The sequence below is a fragment of the Balearica regulorum genome, chromosome 14 (genome assembly GCF_011004875.1).
Source record: "Balearica regulorum gibbericeps isolate bBalReg1 chromosome 14, bBalReg1.pri, whole genome shotgun sequence".
Lineage (NCBI taxonomy): Eukaryota > Metazoa > Chordata > Aves > Gruiformes > Gruidae > Balearica > Balearica regulorum.
Genome location: NC_046197.1, coordinates 1,614,670 through 1,638,866, shown reverse-complemented (window position 1 = coordinate 1,638,866; position 24,197 = coordinate 1,614,670). Strand labels below are relative to the sequence as shown.

At 53.5% G+C, this 24,197-nt stretch overlaps 1 protein-coding gene across 16 annotated transcripts in view; it reads right to left on the bottom strand.

The window, feature by feature from the left end:
• Window positions 1-944: 944 nt before the first annotated feature.
• Window positions 945-24,197, bottom strand: part of LOC104636655 (protocadherin gamma-C5-like) — a 231,919-nt gene continuing 208,666 nt past the window's right edge. For 10 of the 16 annotated variants that reach the window (XM_075766130.1, XM_075766125.1, XM_075766129.1 and 7 more), the window contains exons 2-4: window positions 23,587-23,645; window positions 8,345-8,433; window positions 945-3,393 (exon numbers count right to left, since the gene is read on the bottom strand). In XM_075766130.1, coding sequence (XP_075622245.1) covers window positions 3,167-3,393; window positions 8,345-8,433; window positions 23,587-23,645 — 375 coding nt within the window. In that variant the 3' untranslated portion in view covers window positions 945-3,166. The remainder of the gene's footprint in view (window positions 3,394-8,344; window positions 8,434-23,586; window positions 23,646-24,197) is intronic. The other 6 variants (XM_075766126.1, XM_075766133.1, XM_075766134.1 and 3 more) reach the window with 4 other exon arrangements.

Genomic DNA, 24,197 nt, shown 5'->3' with positions numbered 1-24,197 from the left:
GGGGAGTGTCTGTCAGTCTGCAAGGGAGTTTTGGGGGTGGTCTCTGTGTGTGAGGGCAGTCTGGGGGGTGCTGGGGGGGGGGTGGCAGCCACGGATCTGCAGCCTGGATGGAGGCACTGTGGGGAGACAGGATGGGAATACAGGGCGGGGGGCTGTGCCCTGCGGGTCTGGAACCTCCTGCGCTCTGCTAATGGGGTGACAAGACCCAGCCCACACCCCTCAGGCTGTGTCTGTCTGTCTGTCTGTCTCCCAGGGCTGCTCTGCCCCCACCCCCTCCACGCTCCCCCTCACATCTGGGCAGCAGCAGCTTATTTTTTCCTGCATGATTACGACACCCCGAGCCACGGGATGTTTTTCCCTGGCCTGTGTCAACCCCCTCCTCCGCAGGGAGAGGCTGGGGGACTCATCTTGGCCAGGGCACCCGGGGCACAGTGCCTGACACCCCCCCGTCCCCTCAAATTCAGAGCATGGAGCCCGGGCACCACAGGGTTGGAGAAGGGAGAGCAGATCCCTGCCAGTGATGGGGAAGGGCAATGGGATCCCCACTGGGTCTTGCGAAGGGTGACCAGATTCCCCCAGGACTGGGGAAGGGTGACCAGATCCCTGTCAGTGATGGGGAAGGGCAGCTGGATCCCCTCGGGGCTGGGGAAGGGGCTGTAGCCATGGACACCACCGTGGTCTCCGTGGTGGAGTGTGTCAGGCTCTGCCCTGCCCTTCCCCAAAAACACCAGCCAGAGCACATCAGTGCCACCCCCACAGCCATGTCACCTTCAGTCCAAAGGCCTGGGGGATGCGAGGACAGAGGTGTCCCAAGAGCATCCCCACTGCATTCCAGAGCCAGGCTGGGGTCGAACCACTGCCCCGCCGGCAGCCTCGGCACAGCGGCGGCATCGGGACGGACAGGCCCCATCTGCGCCCTCCTCTTCCCATGGGAATAAAGACCATTTATTCAGAAGAAACCATTTTATTATTTTTTTTTCCCAAAGAAAAAAAGCAATATAAATATTAGAGTATAAAACTTGCGTGTAACACATTGACATTGGTCTATATGGGTATAAGAAGGATATAAGCATATATATAATATATAAGTATAATCCAATATTAGACACATTGAAAGGGCAAACGTGTTTCATTTCACGTACACTCAGAGCACAGACCACATGGAAATAAGATACAGAGAAAAATTGAGAATACTGGTGGCCACAAGTTAGTTACCGAGATTAAAAATAACACGCCACTAAATACACAACACTCACTACGCTACCTCAGATTGCAGATTAAAAAGAAATATAAAGACTACGATTCAGCTACGGCATTTCTAGAAGGGGGGGCAGGTGGCAGCTGCAGGGGACAGGGTGGGAACCGCTCCCAGCGCAGCCAGTGTTGGAGGTATCCAGATCCAGATGAAACGTGGTGGATGCTCCTGCTGCCCTGGGTTTGGGGAGGGGGTGGCGGTGGGGTGACCGCTGCCGTGCCAGAGCCTGGCTGAGAGGACTGGGTCTGCTCAGTGAGTTACGTGTTAGTGATTAAAAAGGGAAAAAAACAACACACGCCCCCCCAGGGAAAGCCGGTGTAGCCCCTTCCTGGCCACCCACAGCCCCCCTCCTCCCTCTGGGTACACAACCCCCCCTCTGCCTCCTGGGGGGCTCGGAGCTGCTTTGATATGGGAAGCTGGTCCGGTGCAAGGGTGATGGGCATGTGGAGAAACTCTATTCCTCATCCTTCGACCCCCTCTGTGTGGTGGAAAGCCCAAAGCCAGCGGGAGCATCACCCCCCCCGGGTGACCCCCCCCTTGTCGCCCCAGCCCGCTGGCTTTGCAGCATCACCCCGCGCTCACCCCCAGCTCTTGGGTCCCTCCTCCGGATCTGGTCCCCAGGCGCTACCAAACCAACGGTCACTTACTCAGTCGCCAACTCAGCACCAAAGCCACCACGCCGGCAGCTCTGTGGGTCTCACCCCTTTGAGCAAGATCCCAAATAACCCCCTTATACTGGGGTACGCACCCCAAATAAGAAGCAATGAGTCTCCCCATCCCGTTTGACCAATTCTCCCCCCACACTTCCCAAGGCAGCCCCGGCACGGAGGCTCAGGCGGCTGCCGGCGTGTTCACACCACGCTGCGCGGGCATGCGAGGACTTCTGTGGGTCCGTGGAGCTAACTGCGCTAGTGCAGGTGTGAGGTGAAGGACGTGCATGCAGACGCAGTGTGCAGAGACGTGAAGCATCATCCCCTGGTCCCCTTGGCGGGGGTTTGGCCAGATGGCTGCCTGGCCTCAGGGGAGCGAGACTCTCTTAGCTTTAATTCCAGAAGAACATTGACTGTACATATAAATATTTACTGCAAAGAAGGGATGAGATGTGCCTGCTCTTCGGAGACCCCTAGAACCACCGGGGCAGCTACCGCGCACCTCGGCACGCTCCTCTTTTTGAATTCCCTACCTCTCAGACATCAGACAGTGGTTTTTGTTTTTTTTGTCTCATACTTCAGGCCATTGGTGGTCACACTTTAAAAAAAAAAAAAAAAGTTTAGGAATGCAGCTTTGCCATATTCCCTTTGACTCATGCAATATAAACACTTATTTTTTTTCCAGGTAATAGGTAAGCAGGAACTGAAGCACTCCCTACCAACTCCTCAGCAACAAACCCATCGCTATCATTAACTGGGGGTGAATTTTACTAATGGAAAGTTTAAAAGCAAAGATCTGGATCATGGGCTCTAAGACAGGAATTTCCTTTTCCTTTCCAAAATATGATCGAAGGTCTATAAATTAAAGATCCGAGCTAAAATTATTTACACTGAGCAAAGCAAAGCACAAGCCTTGTGCCTTTCTCGGACTACCTGGGAGCAAATCGGATCCAAAAACATGGCAGAAGGCCTTCCACCCTTGCATATTCTAACACCCGAGGGATTGTATAAAACATTAGCAAGTATTCACAGGGCACTTGTTTGTGTTCGGTTTAGCTTCCGGATTGGTTTTCATCATGAGATCTAACAGCAGAGAGACCCTACTCCTAGCTCTGATGATGACGAGATACATTCGCAGCGTTTCCTACTTTTTGCATCACAAAAAAAAATAAAAATCACATTCGTCCTCCGGCCTGGGCTGCGGTTTTGGGGGAGTGCTGGAGCCGGCTGCCCTGTAGCTCTAGGGTCTCCTTCTTCTTCTCTACTTCTTCTCCTTCTTCCCGGATTTCTTCTTGTTGCCTCCCGCGGAGGCGGCGCTCTTGGCGTCGCGCTTGCTGGCGGCGTTGGTGAGGGTGGCGGTGCTGCCCGGGATGTAGACGTTCTGCCGGTAATCAGGGACGTGCTGCAGGGTGAACTGGGGGCCGTAGCGGGCGCTCAGCCCCATGGTGCCCGTCCCGCCACCCAGGGTCGAGTTGCCATCAGCAGCTTCTGTGGGGGACGCCGGAGGCGGGGAGGGGGGAAGAGAAGGGCAGATTGTTAATGCTGGCCAGAGCCCACCCCAAGCCCCAGCAGCCCCGAAAGGCTCCCACTGGATGTCAAACCCAAACTTGGGTGCCACCAACCTTCGCCCCCAGCCCTCATTACCCTCCAGCGCTACTGCTCTACAGGACGGCCGCAACGTGCGTGCCGGGGAGCATGGCGCAGCCGGCACCGAAATCCCTTGTTTCCATCTCACATCGTTGCTAAAGGTTGTGGATTTGGGGCTGGAGGCTGGCTGGGACAGGGCAACCTCTGCTCTGCCCTCATCCACAATGGGGCTGCCTGTCTCTCCCTGCCTGCCTGCCACCCTCTGCTCTGCCCTCCCCCCGCCCCCCCATTTGCCACCTCCACAGAAAAACATCCCCCCCCCCGAAAGTGGCCCATTACAAACATATTGTACAGCCACAACGATTAGTAACACATTAAGGGAAATCCAATATTTGTCTTTTTTTTTTTCCCCCCACTGCATTTAAAACCCTGCCCCCAGTATTTCTCCAGCCAGGTTTATTCAGGGAGCAGAGCACATGAGATGAGAAAGAAAATCCCTCCCCTGCAGTACCACAAAATGGCTCTAGGAAGCCAAGCACAAAGCAAATCAACGCTCAAGCGCGTTCGATGGTCCAGATCTGGGAGCAGGGGGAGGGGAAGGCAAATTCATTCCTGCCGCACTGCATAGCCCCAGCACGGAGACAGCAAGCACAGAGAGGGGGAAGGGCGCTGGGCCCCCCCGGGGATGCTGGAGCACTGCTGGAAGGTAGAGACCAGATGGAGACGGGGGGGATGCACTGAGGCAGGGGGAGAAAGGAGCATGGGATGGCAGGGCACGAGCGATGCTGTTGCCATGAGCCACTGCACGACCCCGCACCAGCGTGACTGCCTGTGCACGGCCCAGGGTGCAGCGATCCCCGCACGGCCCTGCTCAGAAATGATTTTGCTAAACCCCTGCCGCGGGCGTTCAGGAGAACCTAAATAACGCATCTACCCCTGCCTGCAGGCAGCAGAGCTGGGGAGAAGGATCTCCTCAGAAATGATTTTGCTAAACCCCTGCCGCTGCATTCGATACTCTGGATCCCAGCTCAGCCTTTTAACTGCTGCATGCATGTGGCTGTGGACACGCTCTCCTGGGAGGCTGGAGAGATCCAACAAGGGCACCTGAAGGGCCCAATGCAGAGTCCAGGGCTGCTACTCCCTCCTTTCGCAAGCGGAGAGACTGCAGGAATAAAGAAAAACAACGAGCGGAGCTCGTGGGCTGGTCCCCTCGCGTTTCTCCCCTCGCCAGACCAGATCTGTGCACGCCTCCGTGTTGCCTTTGTTTTCCCCTGAGCAGATGGAGGTGGCTAAGCCAGCCAGAAAGCTAAACAAAAAGCTGGGCCACATCCCCCCAGCCCCCCTGAAATATTGCTGTGTGCACATCCCCTCGCAGGGGTCGGAAGGATGAAGCAACTGCAGTTTGAAAAGTTACAGCTGCTCTGCTGGAGCAGGCAGAGGAAAACACATAGCGAGTCCCAAAACAGGCGGGATATCGTGCACCGAGGGGGTGGGGACACACACAGGACGGTGTAAAAACACAGCGAAACATTGTGGGAAATGGCGTTTTGCTTTCCGCTGTGGAAGCATCCACTGGCTGAAGGACTTTTCTACAGTGCCTGTTAAATGGGTCCCAGACCTGGTGGGGCTTTGAGGACCTTGGTCTGGAGGAGATGTGCATACACAGTTAGTGATATTTATCTCTAATCCTCGCTCACCTCATCAGTAGGTGGTTTCATTACCAACCAACTCGCCCCCACATCTGTTGGGGTGCTCTGAATGGGGACGGGGCGACTGGAGATGTGCTGTCAGGCCAGGCTGCAGCCAGGGACCACCTTGCAGGAGGACTATGGCCCCTGGCAGCGGGGGAGATTTTTTTTTTTTCTGGGCTCCCCTAGCTGGAGCCCAGTTGGGGGGTTGGTGGGCTTGGGCACCTTCTCCTGTGCCCCCCACCGCTGGGTGCCGCTGCCCTGCTTCGCCCTTGGACCATCCCAACCGCACCAAGGCAGCGAGGAGGCTGGGAGGTCCCAGTAGGATCCAGGACAACTGATCTCCGTGAACTAGTTTGCAGTCACAGCACAGCTTTCACAGGGGAGAAAAAGCCGCCCGTGAAGTTCCCAGCCTGCCAGTTGGTCCAGGGTAAGTGCAAAGGGCTGTTTCTAGGGAACATTGACATTAAGGCTGAAAAGAAGAGAGAAGAGGGACAAAAGAGGTTTATAAACGGGCACCGAGCTGCTCTTGCCAAGCAGCGCACTTCATCTCTTGTTGCTGGAAAGGTTACACTCCTTTACCAGCAGCCAGCCATTATCCCAAACGGTCCTGAGGAAAATAAGAATTTGGGCTTTGGCAAAAATAACCAGCTAGTGGCTGCATCGCCCCCAGAAGCAGAGGGAGGAGAGGCCGGACAGGGCAGCCCCGGAGCACGTGCTGCTGCAGCTGCTGGTGGGGCGTTCAGGAGAACCTAAATAACGCATCTACCCCTGCCTGCAGGCAGCAGAGCTGGGGAGAAGGATCTCCTCAGGCTGCCTGTCCATCTGCTCTCCCATGGCACCCCTATGAATTCCCACTGGAAGCCAGAGCATTTTAAGGACAGGATGTTTGCCCTTTAGTGTCTGGTGTCTTGGAGCATCTGTGCTCCTTGGTCTTAGCGGCTGCCTCTGCCCCTTAGATGCCTCAAAACACTGACTTTTCACGTTGTTCTCAGCTCCTAGGGAGGAAGATCCAGAGGAATGGAGGCTGGGAAGGGAGACAGAAGCCCTACAGCAGGGTCACAGCCCTGGGGGGGATACCAGCTCCCCAGGCAGTCTGGCTTCTTGGGAGGGTGATTTAACCATTGGGCAAGTGATTTAACCCTCAGAGAGTCTTGGCATGGCAGGACCAGCTCTGCCTCTTGCTGTACTGAAGGATAACCCCCAGGATGGGGTAGGGATGCAGGCAGGGCATCACCAGCCCCTTCCAGATGCTTGTGGAGCAGAGCAGGATCGAAGGAGCTTCTGCCACCCGGGCAGTCTCTGCTCGGCACAGACTCCAGCACGGGCTTAACGAGGTGCGGTGCAAGTCAGCATCGACTGCTCTGGGCAGGAGCAGCTCACACTCAGAGGAGCAGGTGAGCAAAAGGCACAGGGCCTGTGTGACCTGTGTCACTGTGTCCCACCTGCCACCTCGGAGCTCAAACAGAGCTCAGCAGGTGACAGTAAGAGATAAGGATCATTTAAATAGTCAGGAAACATTATCCAAGGATCGGGTGGCACAAAGCTTAACGGGCAATTAGCACTGCCTCTAACCAAAGCCTGCTCCAATGAACACTATTAGCTTAATGAGTGAGAGCAGAAAAGGAGGGGGACAGAGAGCAGGGGACACATGAAAACACAGTGATGGTGGGAAAAACTTGTGCTGTGTCTCCATCCATCCACCCATCCATCCATCCATCCATTGCATGGGCAAGGAAGGGATGGAGTGCCCTTATCTAGTGGATGGATCTGATTTAAATTGCCCCCTGGACGCACTGAAGCTGTGGGAGAGGTTAGGACTGTTTGAGACTTGTGGATTGGGGGAGATTTGCTGCAATAGGGCCTGGGGCTACGCGGAAGTCGGTGCTTAACCTGGAAGGGACCTGCTTATTCCTCAGATCCAGGGGACTGCTGGAGTGGCAGTCAGAGAAACATCTTTATTTGCGAGCAAGGAAACCGGATCCGGAGGCACCGGGTGATGATAACCACATGCACTCCCAGAGGCTATTTTTCCAGGGTCGTTTTTCAGAGCAGAGACACATTTTCGCATTGTTTCTTTCCCCGTAGTGTAAACAACTCCCTTGCCGAAGACCTTCATCCCCTTCCCTGGCCACGGCAGCTGTGTCTCCAGGCTGCCTGATGTCTGCAGAGCAGCAAAGTTCAGCTGCAGCAGCTTTCCAAGAAAGCAACACCAAAGCCATGCCTCCTCCCCCAGATTCCTTCTCTCCCAACAGCTCAAAGGAAACATCCTAAGCATTTTGCACAGGGTTTTATGGCTGTGCTGTTGCTTCTATTTTTAAATCAAGGGGGGGAAAGACTTGGAGGTATTTATAAATAAAGGCTGTATGAAAACCAGCCTCTTTATCCATAGTGTTGCACAGAGTGATAATTGCATTTCTTTTATATAAAGCCATGGAGACCACAGGTGCATGGGAACACCCCTCCCTGCCCACCACTTCCACATGGCACAGCTGTGAACTGGGACAAATCAACCCAAAATGACCCCAAATCAACCCCTGAGACTACATCAGCAAAGAGCCAGCAGCAGCTCCTGGGGCAAGCCCTGGGGAGCCCACAGCTTGGCAGAGGGACCCAGTGCCAGCAGGGAGCACGCACCGGCATCTCCGGATGCAAGGTTTGTTGGGGATACTGAGTCAGGCATTTACTGCACTCCTGGCTCAGCATAAGCAAATCTTCCAGGCTTCCTACCTCCTCGCCTTACAGCAGGTTGCAACACAGCAGATGTTTCATTTACCGTGACATTCTGGAACCAAGTAGTTTATAAAACATCATCTCAAGACCGGCTCTTTCATGTAACACAACCACATCATGAGACAGATAACGTTCTGTCCAGTACATAGACAATATAGTTTGGGTGGAAGAGGTACCCCTGTCTACAGCATGCCTGATGCTGATGGCTACCTGGTATCTCCTCTGCCCGAATCCTTCCCGACCGCTCTCCTCTGCAGGGTAACACAGACAGCAGTGCTTTTCCACCAGCGTCTGTTGAAGAAGGACTTCCGAAGCCACCCCAGTTAACCCAGATACATCAATGCCACCAGCATCTTATCTAACAGCATGCATCTGAGATGTCCACGCGAGAGCAAGTGCCATGGTTTTTCCAACACATGATGGAGACCAACCGTTTGCTGAAGCCAGGATCATGGCTTGGAGCATCTCCGTGTCAAACTGGTTGTTCGGCCAGGCTCCACCTTCTTCTCCATTCTGGGAGCTACAGGGAAAGAAAAGAAACAGCAAGTTACTGCAGCTCAGCAAGGAGGAGTGGGCATGTCAGAGAGTATTTGAAGCCAAGGCTGCAGGCTCATCTGCTGGCAGAGGAGTTTGCAGGCTTTAAACCCTTTCATTAAATAACACTCAAGAGTCAAGACACTTTCAGATGTCTCCATCCCTCACCAGGGTTTTGAAGAAAAACCACCAACAGCAAAAGCACTTAGGGGCTCAGTGGTGCTTCCAGCAACACCTACCTAACTCCTGCTGACTTCAGAGACAGCCAGCACCTCAAAATCCCACCAATATAATGTAATACCACAAAAAATGCTGGCCCTAAAGCCCCAGAGGTGCATGCACCCTTGTGCGACCAGGTCCTCTATTCCTTTTGCAAGCCATGTGAGTGGATGAACCTTTCAAGCTATTTCAGACTACAACTCCATTCTGCAGCTTCATTCGTAAGATGGAGGATGAGAAAAAGCCGTGGCGTGGTGGGCTTTGGGATCAGCATGGAGCCAGCTGCCCAGCACCGCAAAACTTGCTCTGAAGGGCATCCAAGAGCAGCTGGCAGCTTGGCAGAGCTGGCAGCAAACAGCCCTGGGGTGGCTGGAGCAACAGGGAGGGGAGAGAAGGGAGGTGGGCACATGCCTTGGTTCCCCAGGACTGTGTGATGGGGCAGCTGAGCACCACAGATCCACCTGGGAAACCTCTGGGGATGCTATTAGACTTCAGCTAAGGAGGCTTTGTGATTGAGGTTACAATCAGCAGTCTGTGTGCAGTCTAACAAGCCCCGCTTTCATGTTTGCCAGGTGCCAGCTGTGCTCGGCCTCCGCTCACTGGTGGTGGCACTTCCCCTCCAGAGAGGTCAGGATTGTGCTCCCCAAGCCCCCCCAGCACCTCACCGCTTCCAGCAGAGATATCTAAACATCTCACCAGCTTCCTGGATCCTTGTCTGCTCTGACCCTAACTGACCACATCACTCAGCCCACCGGTCTCTCCTCTCCCAGCTGAGTGCTCTGACCACTCGCAGCTCTTGCTGCCCCCAGGCTCTGCCTCTGGCTTGCTGGGGTGAGGGCTGCCCCGCTCTTCCAGCTGGGAGCTCTCTAGAAGTGAGATGGGGGGGTTTGAAAGCCCCTCCTCTTGGAGAAAGCTGAGCCTGTTTTCAAACCACCAGGCTGCAAGACACAGAGGTGGCCTCCTCTTCCTCCTCCACTGCCGCGGTCCCAGCCCTTACACCCAGGAACTGCCAGACCCCGAAGCCCTGCTCAGACCCCAAAGCCCTGCTCAGACATGCTGAAGCAGCCAAGATCTCCCCCAGCTCTGGGGTCTCCTGTCAGCAGCTCTGTGCTTGAGCGCTCATCACCCCACACGTTGTAAATGCCAGCACAGGCACTGCCGGTGCCAACGCAGCTCCCCGTGCTGGGTGGCAGATGGGCTCTTCACCACCGTGCCAAGTATCCTGCTGCCCGAGTGCCCCCACCAGCTGCTCCTGTTGCAGTCCTCACACACAGGATGGGTTCGATATGGCCATTTCGGAAATGGGACGGACCCACAGGCACGTCCTTGAAGGTTGTATCTGCCACAGTGACCTTGTAGCATGACCACTGCCCCAGCTGCATCAAAGCTCTGCAAGGAGGGAAGCCCTGAATGCACAAGAGCTTTCACCGTCCTCCCTGTGCAAATGTCCTGCACGCAGGAAGAAAAACTGCAGATGCATCGATGGGTAAGAGCTCTGATCAGGCCCCACATAGCCCTGCTAGGTCACACAGCTTGGTATGGACCCTGTGAGGGGTGCATACGGGCAAACTCCCTTTGAACCACAAGATCTGGGTGTATGGACCCTCCCAGGTACTCTGCAGAAAATCTGGTCTTAAGCAACTTGTCCAAAGAGACGTGGGACCTGTGCCAGGACCACACAACCATCCATCCCTTCCCCTCCTGTACCGTCTGACCCATCCCCAGCTGGGTGCAGGGCACTGCTCTCACACCGGTCTATCTGTGGAGGATGCAAACAATCCCTAGTGCAGCAGAGCCTGGCCCGTAACAACACTGCCAACATCACCGCTTCTGTAATACCTGCCGTCTGCTGCAACCCAGGGCATCCCAAAAACTGTTTATGTCGCTCGTCCGCGACGCGTGTGGTGGCACAGTTTCAAGAAAGCCAGAAGCGAGGCTTGCCCGCCTTGCAAATTGATTTCAGCGTTTGCATGATGATTGTGCTGAGACTCCTCGGCCATGGGTACCGCTGCCCTGCACTTGGTGGTGTGCCAGCGAGCAGAGGGCAGGCAGTGCAGGCAGTGCAGGCAGTGCAGGCAGCGAGGACAAGACGGGGACAGCCCTGGGGCTGCAGTGACCTCTTAATGTCACGAGCAGGGCTGGGAATAGAGCCCCAGGCTAGATCCAATAAAGGACTTAGGGATCTAAACCCCAAGGCAAACCACTGCCCATTCAGCCACCAGTTAACCCCAGCAGCTCCTGCCCCACCAGCTGCCAGCTGAGGTCTCCAGGTTTTTCAGGGCCCAGAAATGTGTGCAGAAATGTGACCAGAAACATGCTCCAGGTTTTTCAGGGCTCAGAAAGGTGCCCAGAAACACCTCAGTGCCTCCCAGCCACTGCTCCTGGCTCTGGGGGCTGCCCCGACACAATGGTGGGATCCAGGGATGGGGAAAGGGAAAGCACAAGGAAGTGCTAAATCCTTTTTTTTTTTTTTTAATTGTAATATTCCAGTGGTTTGAACTCTGTTTTGAAATTGGAGGCCAATGTTCAACTCCCTCTTTGACGCAGCAATGCTGGCATCACATTTTCCACCTCCCAAGAGACTCTTTCCTCCCCTCCCACCTCTCCTTCGGGCAACGGGCTGCACTGGACAGAAGCTCCTCCTGCCTCCTATTAAAGCTGTGCCTCGGTGACCTAGGGCAGCGGGAACGTGTGGAACGAAAGGCTCACCCTGTGGTCAGGGCTTTCACCTGGGCGGTAGCATCAGGACCCCCAACCTCACTGAGGTCCTTAACCAAGTGGTCCTCCCTCTCCACCCCAATGAGCCTTGGCCCCATGGCCAAGCCACATGCGGGCACAGACAGGAGAGCTGGCCACCGCTGAGCGTCGGACTTGCCCAGGGCTGGGTTGGAAGTGGGGGGAAGAAGGGCCGTGGTTAGTCCCTGCAGCCTGGGAGGGGGTTGAGCGGCACAGCCCAACCCCTCTGGTGCACAGCACAAGAGGAGCAGCTGCACCAAGAAACATGTGGGTCTTGTTCAGGTTGTTTTGACCTCGTGTTTTGGTGGTGTGTGCCCCCAGGGAAGGGTGATCCTGCATCAGCAGTGAGCAGAGAAAGGTTCATCCCCGGAGGATGTGGAGACAGGCAGTGTTTCAGACTCTTTTCCTTTCTTCTGGTCTTAGAGAGGGAGTGAACACACATGAACGCGTGTGGTGGACTTGACCAGCCCCTGCACTACAGTTATACCCCAGTGTCAGGGGGACAGCCAAAGCCCTACATCCCCTTAATGTCCTGTGGGATCACAGAATCACAGACTGATTCAGATGGAGGGACATGAAGCACCCAGCCTACCAGAGGTGGGAAGGTCTCTGGTCCAACAGCCCACTCCAAACAGGGCCAAGCTTTCAGCTGGATCCAACTTTATATTAGATGCTCAGGTGTCTGAGCAGCCACATTTTGAGATTTCTCCATCTCTCTGGCCTCCTGTTCCAGTGTTTCACCACCCTCGGGTGAAAAACATTTCCTAACATCTACTCCAAATTTGTCTTGTTGTGACATGTCCCCATTGCCACACATCCTTTCACTGTGCACCTCTGAAGACAGCAATGAGACCCTTCTCCCAGCTCTCACGCCTCCAAGCTGAAGGAGCTCTCGGCCTCTGCTCCCCTGCCACGAGCTCCAGACCTCTGATCATTTTGGTACTCCCATATGGCCGTGTCTTTGTTACAGTGAGGAGCCCAAAACCGGGCACGGTGCTCCAGGTGTGGTCCCCTAAGTGCTGAATTGAGGGCAACCATCTCTTCTCTTGACCTCCTGGTTACAATCTTACCAGTAAAACCCAGTATAGGGTGGGTCTCCATCACAGCAAGGGTGCACTGGTGACTCACGTTCAACCTGATGGCCCCCAGGTCCTTTTCTGCAAACCTACTGCACCCAGTGTTCCCAAATTTTGCACAAACAGCCCCAAAGCTATGTGCCTGCTCCCCATGACATCACGCAGAAAAGCTATTTTAGAAATGCCTTAGAGTTGCGAAAAATGGTATTGAGCCTACTTCTCTAAGCAGGAAATTCAAGTGCCTCAATTACTTGCAGTGCAATCATCCAGAATTCAGAGGCACAGAAAAAAACAAGTGCTGTAATCTTAAAATTACCAAAAATAACTTCTCGCATTGGAAAAAGATGCACAGCTGATGACCAGATCTGGCTGCCTTCCACGGCTATAGGATGGAGCTGTGAATCAGAGCTGTGAATCACTGATTCAACAGCGAGCAGCCTGCCCTGCCCTGCTCCCCCTGCTTGGGGCGGGCGGACCACGGAGCCCCCCCCCTTGCAGCACTGCTCCCTGCTCGGCCGCAGCCTCGGCACTGCTACGAGGAGGCTGCCCGGAACACGGGGCTGGTTCCTATGGAAATGACTCCAAGAACTCACTGCTTTTAATACAAATGCCGTTGACTCAATAGTGTATTTTTTTTCTAAAAACCCATCCCCCATAGGATAGATTTTTTTTTTTCTCTCTGTTCAATTCTACTCCACACTTCAAAGCTCAGCAAAGAGCTGGCTTACATTTTCGGGAACGTTTCCAGCACAGCTAGGTCTGGAGGGAAGGAAGCAAACCCACATTTTAGATAAACCCAGGGATGCAGCATCTTAAGGGGCTCAGCCCACGGTGGACACAGTGTAGACACCAGCAGAGGCAAGCCCAGCCGGTGCATGACGTGCAAACATCTTCATTAAACCCAGCTACATGGAAATCAGGGAATGCCAAAACCACAGGCTTGCCCGGCGGCCTGGACACAGCCGCAACGCCCCATTACCGAGGGCTTCCACGAGCATCTGCCCGAGCAGCGCAGGGTGGACCTGCGTGCTTTGCTGACCGGCTATTTTGCGGCACCCCCGGCCACCACATCTCTCTTTAATTTCCACAGCACAGAATTACTCATTTCCTTGCGGGGTTGCTATGGAGCTTGTCACTATGGCAGCCAAAGGCCTCGCAAACATTTATTTGCACAAGTGCCCGGTGGATTCCTGAAAAATTGTTTTCCTCGCTCTGCAGCTGGAAACCTGAGCTGTAGCAGCACCACAACGAACTGGAGAAATTAATTTGTGCCAGCGCGGAGCTGTCAGAGCCCCAGGGGCTGGAGAGGACAGCCCAGCACCCTGCGGATGAGACCCTGGCACCCCAGGGAAGCCTGGCAGGGCTGTGGGCAGCGCTTGACCTGGGGATTTTCCCGGGGCACCCTCAGCATCCTCCCTGCTCTCTCATTTGGGGCTTTCTGGCTCCTACGGCAGTGGCCCCCCCCAGCCAGCACTGCTCCCACCCCACAGCCCCGGCTGCTCCCAGGCTTCCCCGCTCCAGGGAGGGGGATGTAGCTGGGGTTTGTTTCTCCTCCCAGCTTCTTCCCCTTTTGCTTCCGTTTGATCCCCAGCTCTGGCTGCTACTTCCACCCTCCCATCACCTCCCCCAGCAGCCTGGCTGGGGCAGCACCCTGCCCTCCCCAGTCTCAGGGCCAGGTGGCATCTCCAGCCCCAATCATGGGCAGCCCCTAAACCCCCCCAGGCTGCCCCCCTAGCCTAATCCCTCCTGCATTGCTGTTTCCCCTCTCCCAGCTTCCGCCAAGCCATCCCTGCCCGCCCCCGCCCCCCCCCCCCCCAGCTCCAGCCAGAGGCAGCAGCAGCAGTTTCCAGGCTGGCAAAGTGACAAGCAAGAGGGAACGGATGGGTCCCTGTGGGTGCTGAGCCTCTGCCACGCTCAAGGCATGCTGGGGACACAGTCCCACGGCTGGGGATGCAGCCCCGGGACCAGCATCCCTCTGTCCCACCACCCACGCCAGCCTCCTGCAGCCCCAGGCCCCCAAAAAAATGGAACCAGCTCCAAAATTGCCACAATTTCCTGCTTTCTCTCTTCAACAGAGGATGCTGCCGCTGGCCCTTCCCCCATGCTCCCCCAGCTCCACGCATTCCCTGCCGCTTCTGTAATGCAATTACAGAGGCTGGAGAGAGCCTGGATGAGAACCAGCTCTCAGATCATGACTTTGCAAAGATAGGATTGAAAACTGTTAGCAGGCAAGCAGGGGGGAAGATTTTCAGCCTCCCCAAACACCGGCGAGTCGTTACTTCCAGCCAGCAGAGCTGCTGGGATGCTGCTCTGCCAGGCTGAAGAAGAACAAAAGGCCACGATGTCTCTAAAAGGGGGACCAAGGGCAGTGTCCCCCCCTCCCGAGGACTCTCCTAGCCCTCCTAAATGAGACGGAGCTGACATCAGTGTTATTTCACCCAGCCCGTCCTGACGCCACCCGTGCCCCAAACATGCCGGGAAGGATATTTTGAGAAATTCTTTGGAAAGGTTATTGTGCTTATTTGTCGGATCCCTGCGCTTCTGCAGCCAGCCGTGGCATGTGCTCAGCTGCGCAGGAAGCAGACAGAGAGAGAAAAATTAAACTAATACACATAGCACCTGCTAAATTACCTAAAATAGCATTTCTATACATAACACCGTGATGATGAAACTCCTGATATTATGGGGGCTTTCCAGAATGAGAAACACATCCCATCGCTGGGATATTTCCCTTCCTCCATAAGAGACTCTTCAGCTTTTGCCCTGCCTGGCAGGGTCTGGATGGCTCAGACTTCAAGGGCCGTGACAAATGCAGATAAAGGGATTATTGGCCCAGGACAGTCAATAAGGGAAGGAAACATTCAGCTGAAGAGGGCTACGTGTCACCTAAAAAGAAGCCCATATACTGTAGCTGCTGAGATTTGGGCTGTTAATAGACAAAAGGGTGAACCCTGCAAGCAGTGGTGCTCTGAGGCATCATGCACAGCATGGGGGACCAGCTCTGTGATCTGGCTGTGGAAATGTGGTGGAGTGGACACTACAAAACCTTCAGCTTCCAGTGCCAGGATCTGCTTAGCCTCACAGGGAGGGGGAAAAGGAGAGTAGTTATCCAGGGACAACTCCTGCTCCCAGCGTCAAAACAGCTCCTGCCTGTTCCAGCACCCCAAATCCTCTCCAAAATTGCACCATGGGGCTGCAGCCCACGCTCAGAGCAAAGCCAGGCTCTGAGCAGCCTCGTAATGCTTTAAGGCAGCGTTCGCTCTGCAGCGTTTGAAAGGAAACCATGGTCATAGAATCATAGAATCATTCAGGTTGGAAAAGACCTTTAACATCATCGAGTTCAACCACTAAACCATGTCCCTAAGTGCCACATCCACACATCTTTTTAAATCCCTCCAGGGATGGTGACTCAGCCACTTCCCTGGGCAGCCTGTTCCAGTGCTTGACAACCCTTTCGATGAAGAAATGTTTCCTAATATCTAATCTAAACCTCCCCTGGCACAACTTGAGGCTGTTTCCTCTTGTGCTGTCACTTATTACTCAGGAGAAGAAACCAACCCCCACCTGGCTACACCCTACACCTACTCGTAGAGAGTGATCAGGTCTCCCCTCAGCCTCCTTTTCTCCAGGCTAAACACCCCCAGTTCCCTCAGCTGCTCCCATCAGACTTGTGCTCCCTTCCCCACTTCGTTGCTCTTCTCAGGACACACTCCAGAACCTCAAAGCCATGAACCTTTGAGTGATCTTCAACCTTTCCTGTTTCAAGATCCACCAGGGCAACACCAAACCTGGCAGATGCAACCGTCTGGCCCTTGCAGGGCTTCCATGGTTTCTTCCAAGGTGTTTGCTGAGCAAAAGACACACAAACAGGCTGGGGGCTGGCATGGGTTGCATCATCAGGCATAAACCACCACCTCAAATACTCTCCAAAAAGGCAACTTCTCTCCCGGGCTCCCCAGGACCTGGCACAAGCTGGTGATTTGAGTTCTGCAGCCCCAGAGACTTTGTCAGGGGAGGAACCCTCCCTTCAGAGCAGAGCCGCTTTACTAGCACAACTCCTTCTCCAGGGAGTCTGCAACCCACATTAAGGCACAGCGGCTCTCAATCTCAGGAGAGCGCTGTGTCACTTAGATTATGGCTGTTTCTGCAAAGCGATGACCCCGAAGGGATTTCCAGAGGGTGCTGTGGTTTTTCAGGCTGCTGGGCTCTGCTCACACCTTCCTGAGGCCCCGGGGTGGCAGCTGTGAGCAGCTCCACACGCCTCGTGCTATAGGAGCCCTGGAGGAATCCCTCAATGCTCAAGCATCTGCAAAGGCAGATGAATGCAAACCAGCCAGAACAAGCAGTAAGTTTGGCCCAAAGACTGTCACATCTTTTTAGATTCACCAGCAAAACATGTGGAACCTGACCTGGCAAAGCAAATACCACTGTACCTTGAGTGCATTTGGGATGGAAACCTGAGGATTACAATTATTTCCTAAACTTCCCAGAGTGTCAGATCCTTTCTGCTGCTCCTCTTGCCCTTGTCAACAAGGAGCTGAGGGTGGGAAGCCTGCGCAACCTCTAAGTGCCAGCAGCTGCTCCCAGGTCTCCTGGCCTTCCCCAGGAACCCTGGTGACACCAGCGCACGTCCCACTACCTGCACATTCTCCAGGTGACACCTATCCTGACAACTGTATCCTTTTCCCTTTTTCAACCTATTTTTCCCATGCTGCCCATCTGCTCATTCAATTACCTCTGGCTTCTGGAATCTGCTGAGTGGTTACAACCAGATCCAATGGCCAGGTGGACGTTTCTGATTGATATGCTACTCTTCTACCATTTGCATGAAAATCAACAGAGAAAGACCCTCATTGGTGTCTCCCTTTAGGGAAGGGCTCAGTTACCAGCCACACTTGGCCCACTAGCTCGCCTGTCACTGCCCGTCATCACATGAGTGGCTGGAAATTGCCAAAGATGCTTGTTCTGCTGCTGGTTCAGAGCTGGGCACAGACTGGGATGCTGTGTGGGATGGTGGTGGTGCTGGGGAGGTGCTCAGAGAAATCAGGAGGCTGGATATGCGATCAGAGAAGAGGAGCATAGGGAGACCCTCGCTGCATGTTGCACAGGAGGGCAGCAAGAGCAGATGTGATGGCAACCACCAGGGACCCTGAGAGGCGGGAGGAGTGGCCCATATGAACATCATGAAGTTCAAGAAGGCCAAGTGCAAGGTCCTGCACCTGGGTCGGGGCAATCCCCAGTTTCAATACAGGCCATGGGATGAATGGGTTGAGAGCAGCCTTGTGGAAACTGGTGGGTGACAAATAGGACGTGAGCTGGCAATGTGCACTTGCAGCCCAGAAATCCAGTTGTATCCTGGGCTGCATCACCAGCAGCATGGCCAGCACGTCAAGGGAAGGGATTCTCTCCCTCTGCTCCACTTTCCTGAGACCCCCTGGAGCACTGTGTCCAGCTCTGGGGTCCTCAGCATAAGCACTTGGACCTGTGAGAGCAGCTCCAGAGGAGGCCACAGAGAGCTGGAACACCTCTGCTATGGAGAGAGGCTGAGAGAGCTGGGGTTGTTCTGCCTGGAGAAGAAAAGACTCCAGGGAGACCTTATTGCAGCCTTTCAATACCTGAAGGGGGTTTATAAGATAGAGAAAGACTTTCTACCAGGGCCTGTTGTGACTGGACATGGGGCAAGGGTTTTAAACCAACAGAGGGGGGTTTAGACTGGTCATAAGGAAGAAATGTTTTACAATGAGGGTGGTGAGGCCCTGGCACAGGGTGCCCAGAGAAGCTGTGGCTGCCCCTGGCTCCCTGGCAGTGTTCAAGGCCAGGTTGGATGGGGCTTTGGGCAACCTGGGCTAGTGGAGGGTGTCCCTGCCCATGGCAGGGGGGGTGGAACTAGATGGGCTTTTAAGTCCCTTCCAACCCAAACCAGTCTGGGATTCTGTGAAAAGATGCTGGAAGAGCCATGGTGGGACATGAGAGGGACTGAGGGGTCACAGTCACGGGGACCCAGCTCTGCAGCCCCGCGGTAGCGCTGGAGGGCAGGGACAGCACTGCTGCAGGCTGCGGCTTGGCCAGCGCCTATGCCTAGCGCCTATGCCCAGCACGAGCCGGTTTTCACATTCGCAGTCAAAGAGTGGACAGAAGGTAAATCCATCAGTGTTTACCAGTACATCCCCACTGGTGCAGGAGTGCACGTGCTTTACAGCACTTGCCACTGTATCAACTATAACGTTACGCAAATTTGCAATGTAAATTCCTATGGGGTTACAAACCCCGCAGAGGCACTTGTGGCTAGCTAGGTTTTGTTTTGGTTTTTTTTAAGGATGTGCTAAAGCCTGCACCTGTGGCCAGTTGTCTGTCTGCTGTGTATCCACCCCCGGGATGCGTCAGCCCAGGAATGTCCGTGTGTCCCTCTGCCTCCGGCCCCAGCTGCTCTGGGATGTCCCACCCAGACACGCAACTACGGGGCTCCCTTGGCGGGAGCGTGTCCTGGCACGCTGGGATGCTGCTGTCACGTGGGTCCTCCTGACCACCCCAAACACACACCAGAAGCACCCCAAGCTGTGGTCACCTTTTGGCAGTACCTGCATGCTCTGAACGCCAAGAACACTCCCGAGAACATTTAAGGACTATCCCTGGAACACCTTTTTTCCCATCCCTGGCCCTCGCCATGCACAGACAGGCTGCCGTTAGTCCTGCAAGCCCAGCTCTTGGAGTTCAGGCATGAAAACAAAGAATGAACAAATGCTCCTTTCCTTCCTAGGTCTCCTGTGGGCACTGCTGCAGTATCTCCGCTGTCAGCCCCAAACCCTTTCTGCTGCACTGTCCTTCCTCCCTCTGCACAGCCTGGGGAATGATGGCCTGGCCGGGGTCAGACAGGCAGCCGTGACGCTGTTTAATGGGCGAGTGAAGCGAATATTGCCTGTGTTTGGCCTGGGAGGGGAGCCTGGCTCACAACCAGTTGGAAACCCCTAACATAGAGAGATTTAGGATTAGAAAAAATTAATGGGGAGGGAGAGGAAATAACACCCTGTATCTTATTTGCATGCTTTGCTCCTCCCCTGGAGTGACTAGGGATTCCCACACTGCTCCCCACCTCCTTGTGTGTCCCCCGCACAGTCCCTGGGGTGCCTGGGATCTCCTTCTAGCCTACCCACGCAGCCCGAGATTGTCCCCACTCCTCCCACAAGCTGCCCGGGACAGACCAGCTCTTCCCACCCCGGGATGTCTCACCCTTCCATGTTCACCTGTGAGCAACACAGAACCCTCCCCACTCCTCCAGGAAGGAAATCCTGACTTGAGCCCGGTGTTTTCCTGAATAAACCATCACACAGAGATCAAAACAAAGAGCTGCCAGTCAGGCAAGTACCATGCACGTGCAGGGCACAAGCCCGGTCTCTGTTCCTTTGGCGACTAGTGAAAACTCAGCAAGATGGGTCCCTCATACCAGTCCCAGTCTCTGCGTTCTCCCCCTATACGCCACCCCCCACCCCCCGCAGGGAAACCCCACACTGACGATCCCACAGGGATATCCTGCGATGCTGCCGGACTGGACAATGGACAATTTGTCACTGTAATCTCCACTACAGCCACTGATCTGATTTGTCTGGGAATGGCATCTGCTGTTCAGTATCATTCTGTATTCATTTACATTTGCCTAGAGACAGCACGGGTGCTTTTTTTTTTTTTTTGTTAGAAAACAAAACACAAACATCATCACAGGAATTAATCTATCCTCCTGTTCTTCCCAAACAAGATTAATTGAGAATCGCTCTACTCAGGTCTGACTCCCTACCACATTTTCAAAGGATATTGTCTGAGCTCTTATTTCCTGAGCATGTGCACCAGAGCTCTCCTGTGTTTCAGAACAAAGAACAAATTCTCTTTGTTGTCCCATAACAGCTCTCTGAATGCAGCAATGTAGGAGATCGAGAGATGGTCCTTGCCTTATTGAGCTTACTCTGAGTTTTGCCTGGTTCCAGGTGCTCGGAGACACGTGGGATTTGTTTCAGTGGGGAAAGCTATGCCGAGAAAAGACAGGATTGTTCCCTTCTCCCACTCCCATGAAGACAGCAAAGGGGAAATCACAACATAGGTTTAAGCCTGCTTTATGGCTTTGGGTCCATGCCGGACTCCCTCCGGGATCCATTCAAACACAACCCTAAGCTGCCTTGTTTTTATTGCTATTTAATGTGGGTCAGGCAAATGCAGTTAAGAACACATCCCTTTTTTTTTCTTTTCAGCTAAGAGGTGTTATGTGTTCCCCAAGCACCAAGCGGAGCCCGGCAGTTCAGACAGCTCACGGAGCTCGAGAGGTTGGCTTGTCAGCACGAAAGACAGTTGTACGTGAGCTATCAGAGAGAGTAACAGCAGGCAGGGCTCAGGCAGCTGCCCTTGCACCCTCTTTAATACCTGTACTACCAACCAGTGCCTGGGGAATTCACACGCCAGACATCAAAACGCTGGGAAGAGCATGGGAAGAGCACAATGGGGAGCAGCCTGCTCTCCAGGATTTGCTTGTTTGATCACCAGAGAGATGTCAGGGCTGGGCACTGAGCATATGACAGCACTTTCCATCCTTTAGTATCGTAACACAGGTTTAGAATAAAAACATCTCCCTTGATTTAACTTAAAACAGGATAAAAGAAATGGGGGAAAAACATCAGCAAAAGCTGTTTCATTGCAAATGTGGTATCTGCACACAGGCAGGTGGGGAAAACCAGCAGGAATTAAAATCCACTGAGTCATTTCAGTACCGGCCTGTGTTTGGGCAAAGCCCCTCTCCAAACCCAGGGCCAGCCTGGGCAGCCCGTGCTATGGGAAGCCATACCACAACCAGCACTGACACGAGCTGCCGGTGGCTGGTTTAGGGACTACCGTGGGCACCCAGGTCACAGACCATCGGGGTAACATCACGGCTCGTGCACCAGAACCAGCACGTTGCGTTAGTTCAGCTCCCCGGGAACAGAGTCTGTGCCTCTTGTCCTGCCGTCTCTCTCTTCCCACCCCCTGTGCTGCTGCTCCAATTCAGGCGCTGGGAAGGGGCTGGAGCTTGTAAAGAGCTACAGGCAGAGCCTGGGGGCTGGGGTCAGGGCCACTGTTCCATGACCTGAGAAAAGGTCCCTGTCACTGAGTTAAATAGGTCTGCACTGCATCAGCACTGTGCCTTGAAGAGCTCCGGCATCAAGCTAGAGGAGCAATAGAGTTTGCTCTGATGGGGCTCATTTACTCACATCTCATAGCAAAACTATTACAGCTGCTCTGGTGCACTTCTGTATTAACAGGGCTTTCCGGTTAATTGTCATTTGAACTAGAGCGTAAATGGTTAGAAAGATTTTTCTTGATTAAAACGCTGCCAGTGATGGGGAAATCAACAGAGCTCTGAGAAAACTGTTCCAGCGATAGCCTTGTTTTAAAGTCCGTGGCTGGTTTCTAGTGGGAATGCTTTATACGCTTTACATCAAACCCTCACTTCATTTTGCCTTCGTCAGCTAGAAGAGTAACAAAGTTTAATTGCTGCAACAAGTTTGCTATCACAGTCTCTTAATTTTCTGTTAAGCTAAATTATCAAGCCAGACCCAGGGAAAGCCTCAGGCACAACCAGCTGCTGCAGATGTTTGACTGCAAGCTCTGACACCAAAACCCAGGACCCGACCTTCCCTGTGGCAAATTTAAACCTCCACGGGAGCTGCCCGAGTGGCCACCAGGAATGACAAAGCTCCTCTCTGTTCCGCAGAGACACAGTGCCTGACCCAGACAGCACAGCATCCAAATTTACTCCTGATTGCTCCACAGGTGTAACCCTTGGGTATGCCCCAAGAGATAGAACCTTTTCACATATAAATTATTGCAGAGCCAGTCTCCTCATGCACACTAATCTCTGACTGGGGTATTTACAGAGGAAGGTGGACTCCCAGTTTAAGTCCTTTCTTACCCTGATGGTACTCAAGGAAGTTCACCCCCTGAAGAAGATCCCTGCCCCTGCCTACAAACCAGGAAGGAAGATGGGAGAGGTGAAGGGCATCTGCTCACCATTTTCTTGTCAATGCTTTCTCACTGTGTACCAAGCAAAGTAAACTTTGTTGGACCAGAGGTAAGCAGGAGCACAGTCAAGACAGGGGAACTCACTCGGGAGGCAGGTCTCTGCTCTGCTGCTGCTTATCTTTTTGGCATCACACATAAATTGGCAAAAATTCAGCCATGGTTTTGAGAGCAAGACCAGACTTAAGAGACCTCCTTCCTGTGAGTCTCCTAACTCATTATGTTTAATTTCTTCTTCCTTGACATCCCTCTGTGCCACTGCCCAGCTCCAGTGGGAAGCGTGCAGAGGGTTCTCACCTGGATGAACCGATGAACCACCCCATGTTGGAGATGGCACTTCCTAAGGAATGCAAGAAAGGCTCCAAATTCCCCACAATGGAGTTGGATCCAGGGCTCCCAACTCTGATTCAGGAGATTAGCCCAGAGGGGGAAGCACATACAGCAGCATTTCATGAGGGACCTGCTCCTACGGGTTAGACGTGGCTGGGACATGTTTCTCTAGAGGGGACTTGGGGGACCTGAGGCTCATCTACTCAAGTTCTGGCTGCCACAGGGGCTTACACAGCAGTTTGACACTAGGTGCTCAAGCCAGAGCAGGCAATACACTTCAGCAGCACAGAGCTCGAGGCTCCATGGCTGGTAAAGGGACTCACACAGTGATTTCCAGCAGCCTCTGTGCAGGGGGAGGAATCAAGGTTTTAGACTCTGAATCTAGTCTAAATGCTCAAAGCCTGCTTTAGAGAAGAAGCCTTTCTCTGTCAAGTATGTTTCCCAGTCCTTTAACCATCTCACAACTTCACCTGGAGCTTCCCCCCCACCCCATTCCTGACTGTCCTCCTTGAGCTGTAGACACCAAAACCAGGCACATCATTGCAAACAACAGCTGTGACACCTTCACCAAACAGAGCTGACACAGAAACAGCCAGATTTCTAACTCTTTGGCTGGACAATTCTACCAATGACAAGGAACATGCGTCCTCAGAGCTGCCAGTCGAGGACTTTCCAGCACCGAAAGTGGCACGCAAAGGAAAGAAACCTTCACCAGACACATATATGGAGAAAGAGGCACTTACCCACTTGTTCCAGGTCTCTGGGTCTGAGAGAAGCGCCAGTCTGTGTTAGGCTGAGCTTGCTGCAGAGAAAATAGAAGAGTTTTAATACTTCTATTCTTGCCTTTGAAAATGAAAGCGAACTGATCCTGGATTATTTCAGTCTGGAATATCAGCGTGTTCTTTCCAAGTAAAGAAAATCAATTAGAACAAAAAGAAAGCCCCCCTCCCTCCCTTTCCTGAGTATTTCTGAACCAGCATGAATACTAAAAAGCATGACAAAAACTATTCAGCGAATAATCTTCCAAAGCAGCTCAGGAAACCAGGCTGTGAAAGAAATGAAGCATGAAATAAACTGATAAGGGCATCAATTCAGCAGGAGCAATGGTACCAAAGTAATGAGCTTGGGGGAATGAGGGGGTGGGGGTGGCACAGTTAATTGATACCGAGAAAGATGCTTTTAATGCCAGAAGGTAAAATGATAACAGACCTTCCTAATCTGTCCTTCTTCTGTCCTGAAAAAGGCCTGCCTGAGATCTTGATTTCATTGTATTTGAATGACTTTTCCTAGATGCTGTGGCCTCGGAGCATTACAATATTTTTCTGTCCACAGAGAAAAGAATAAACTTCCGACA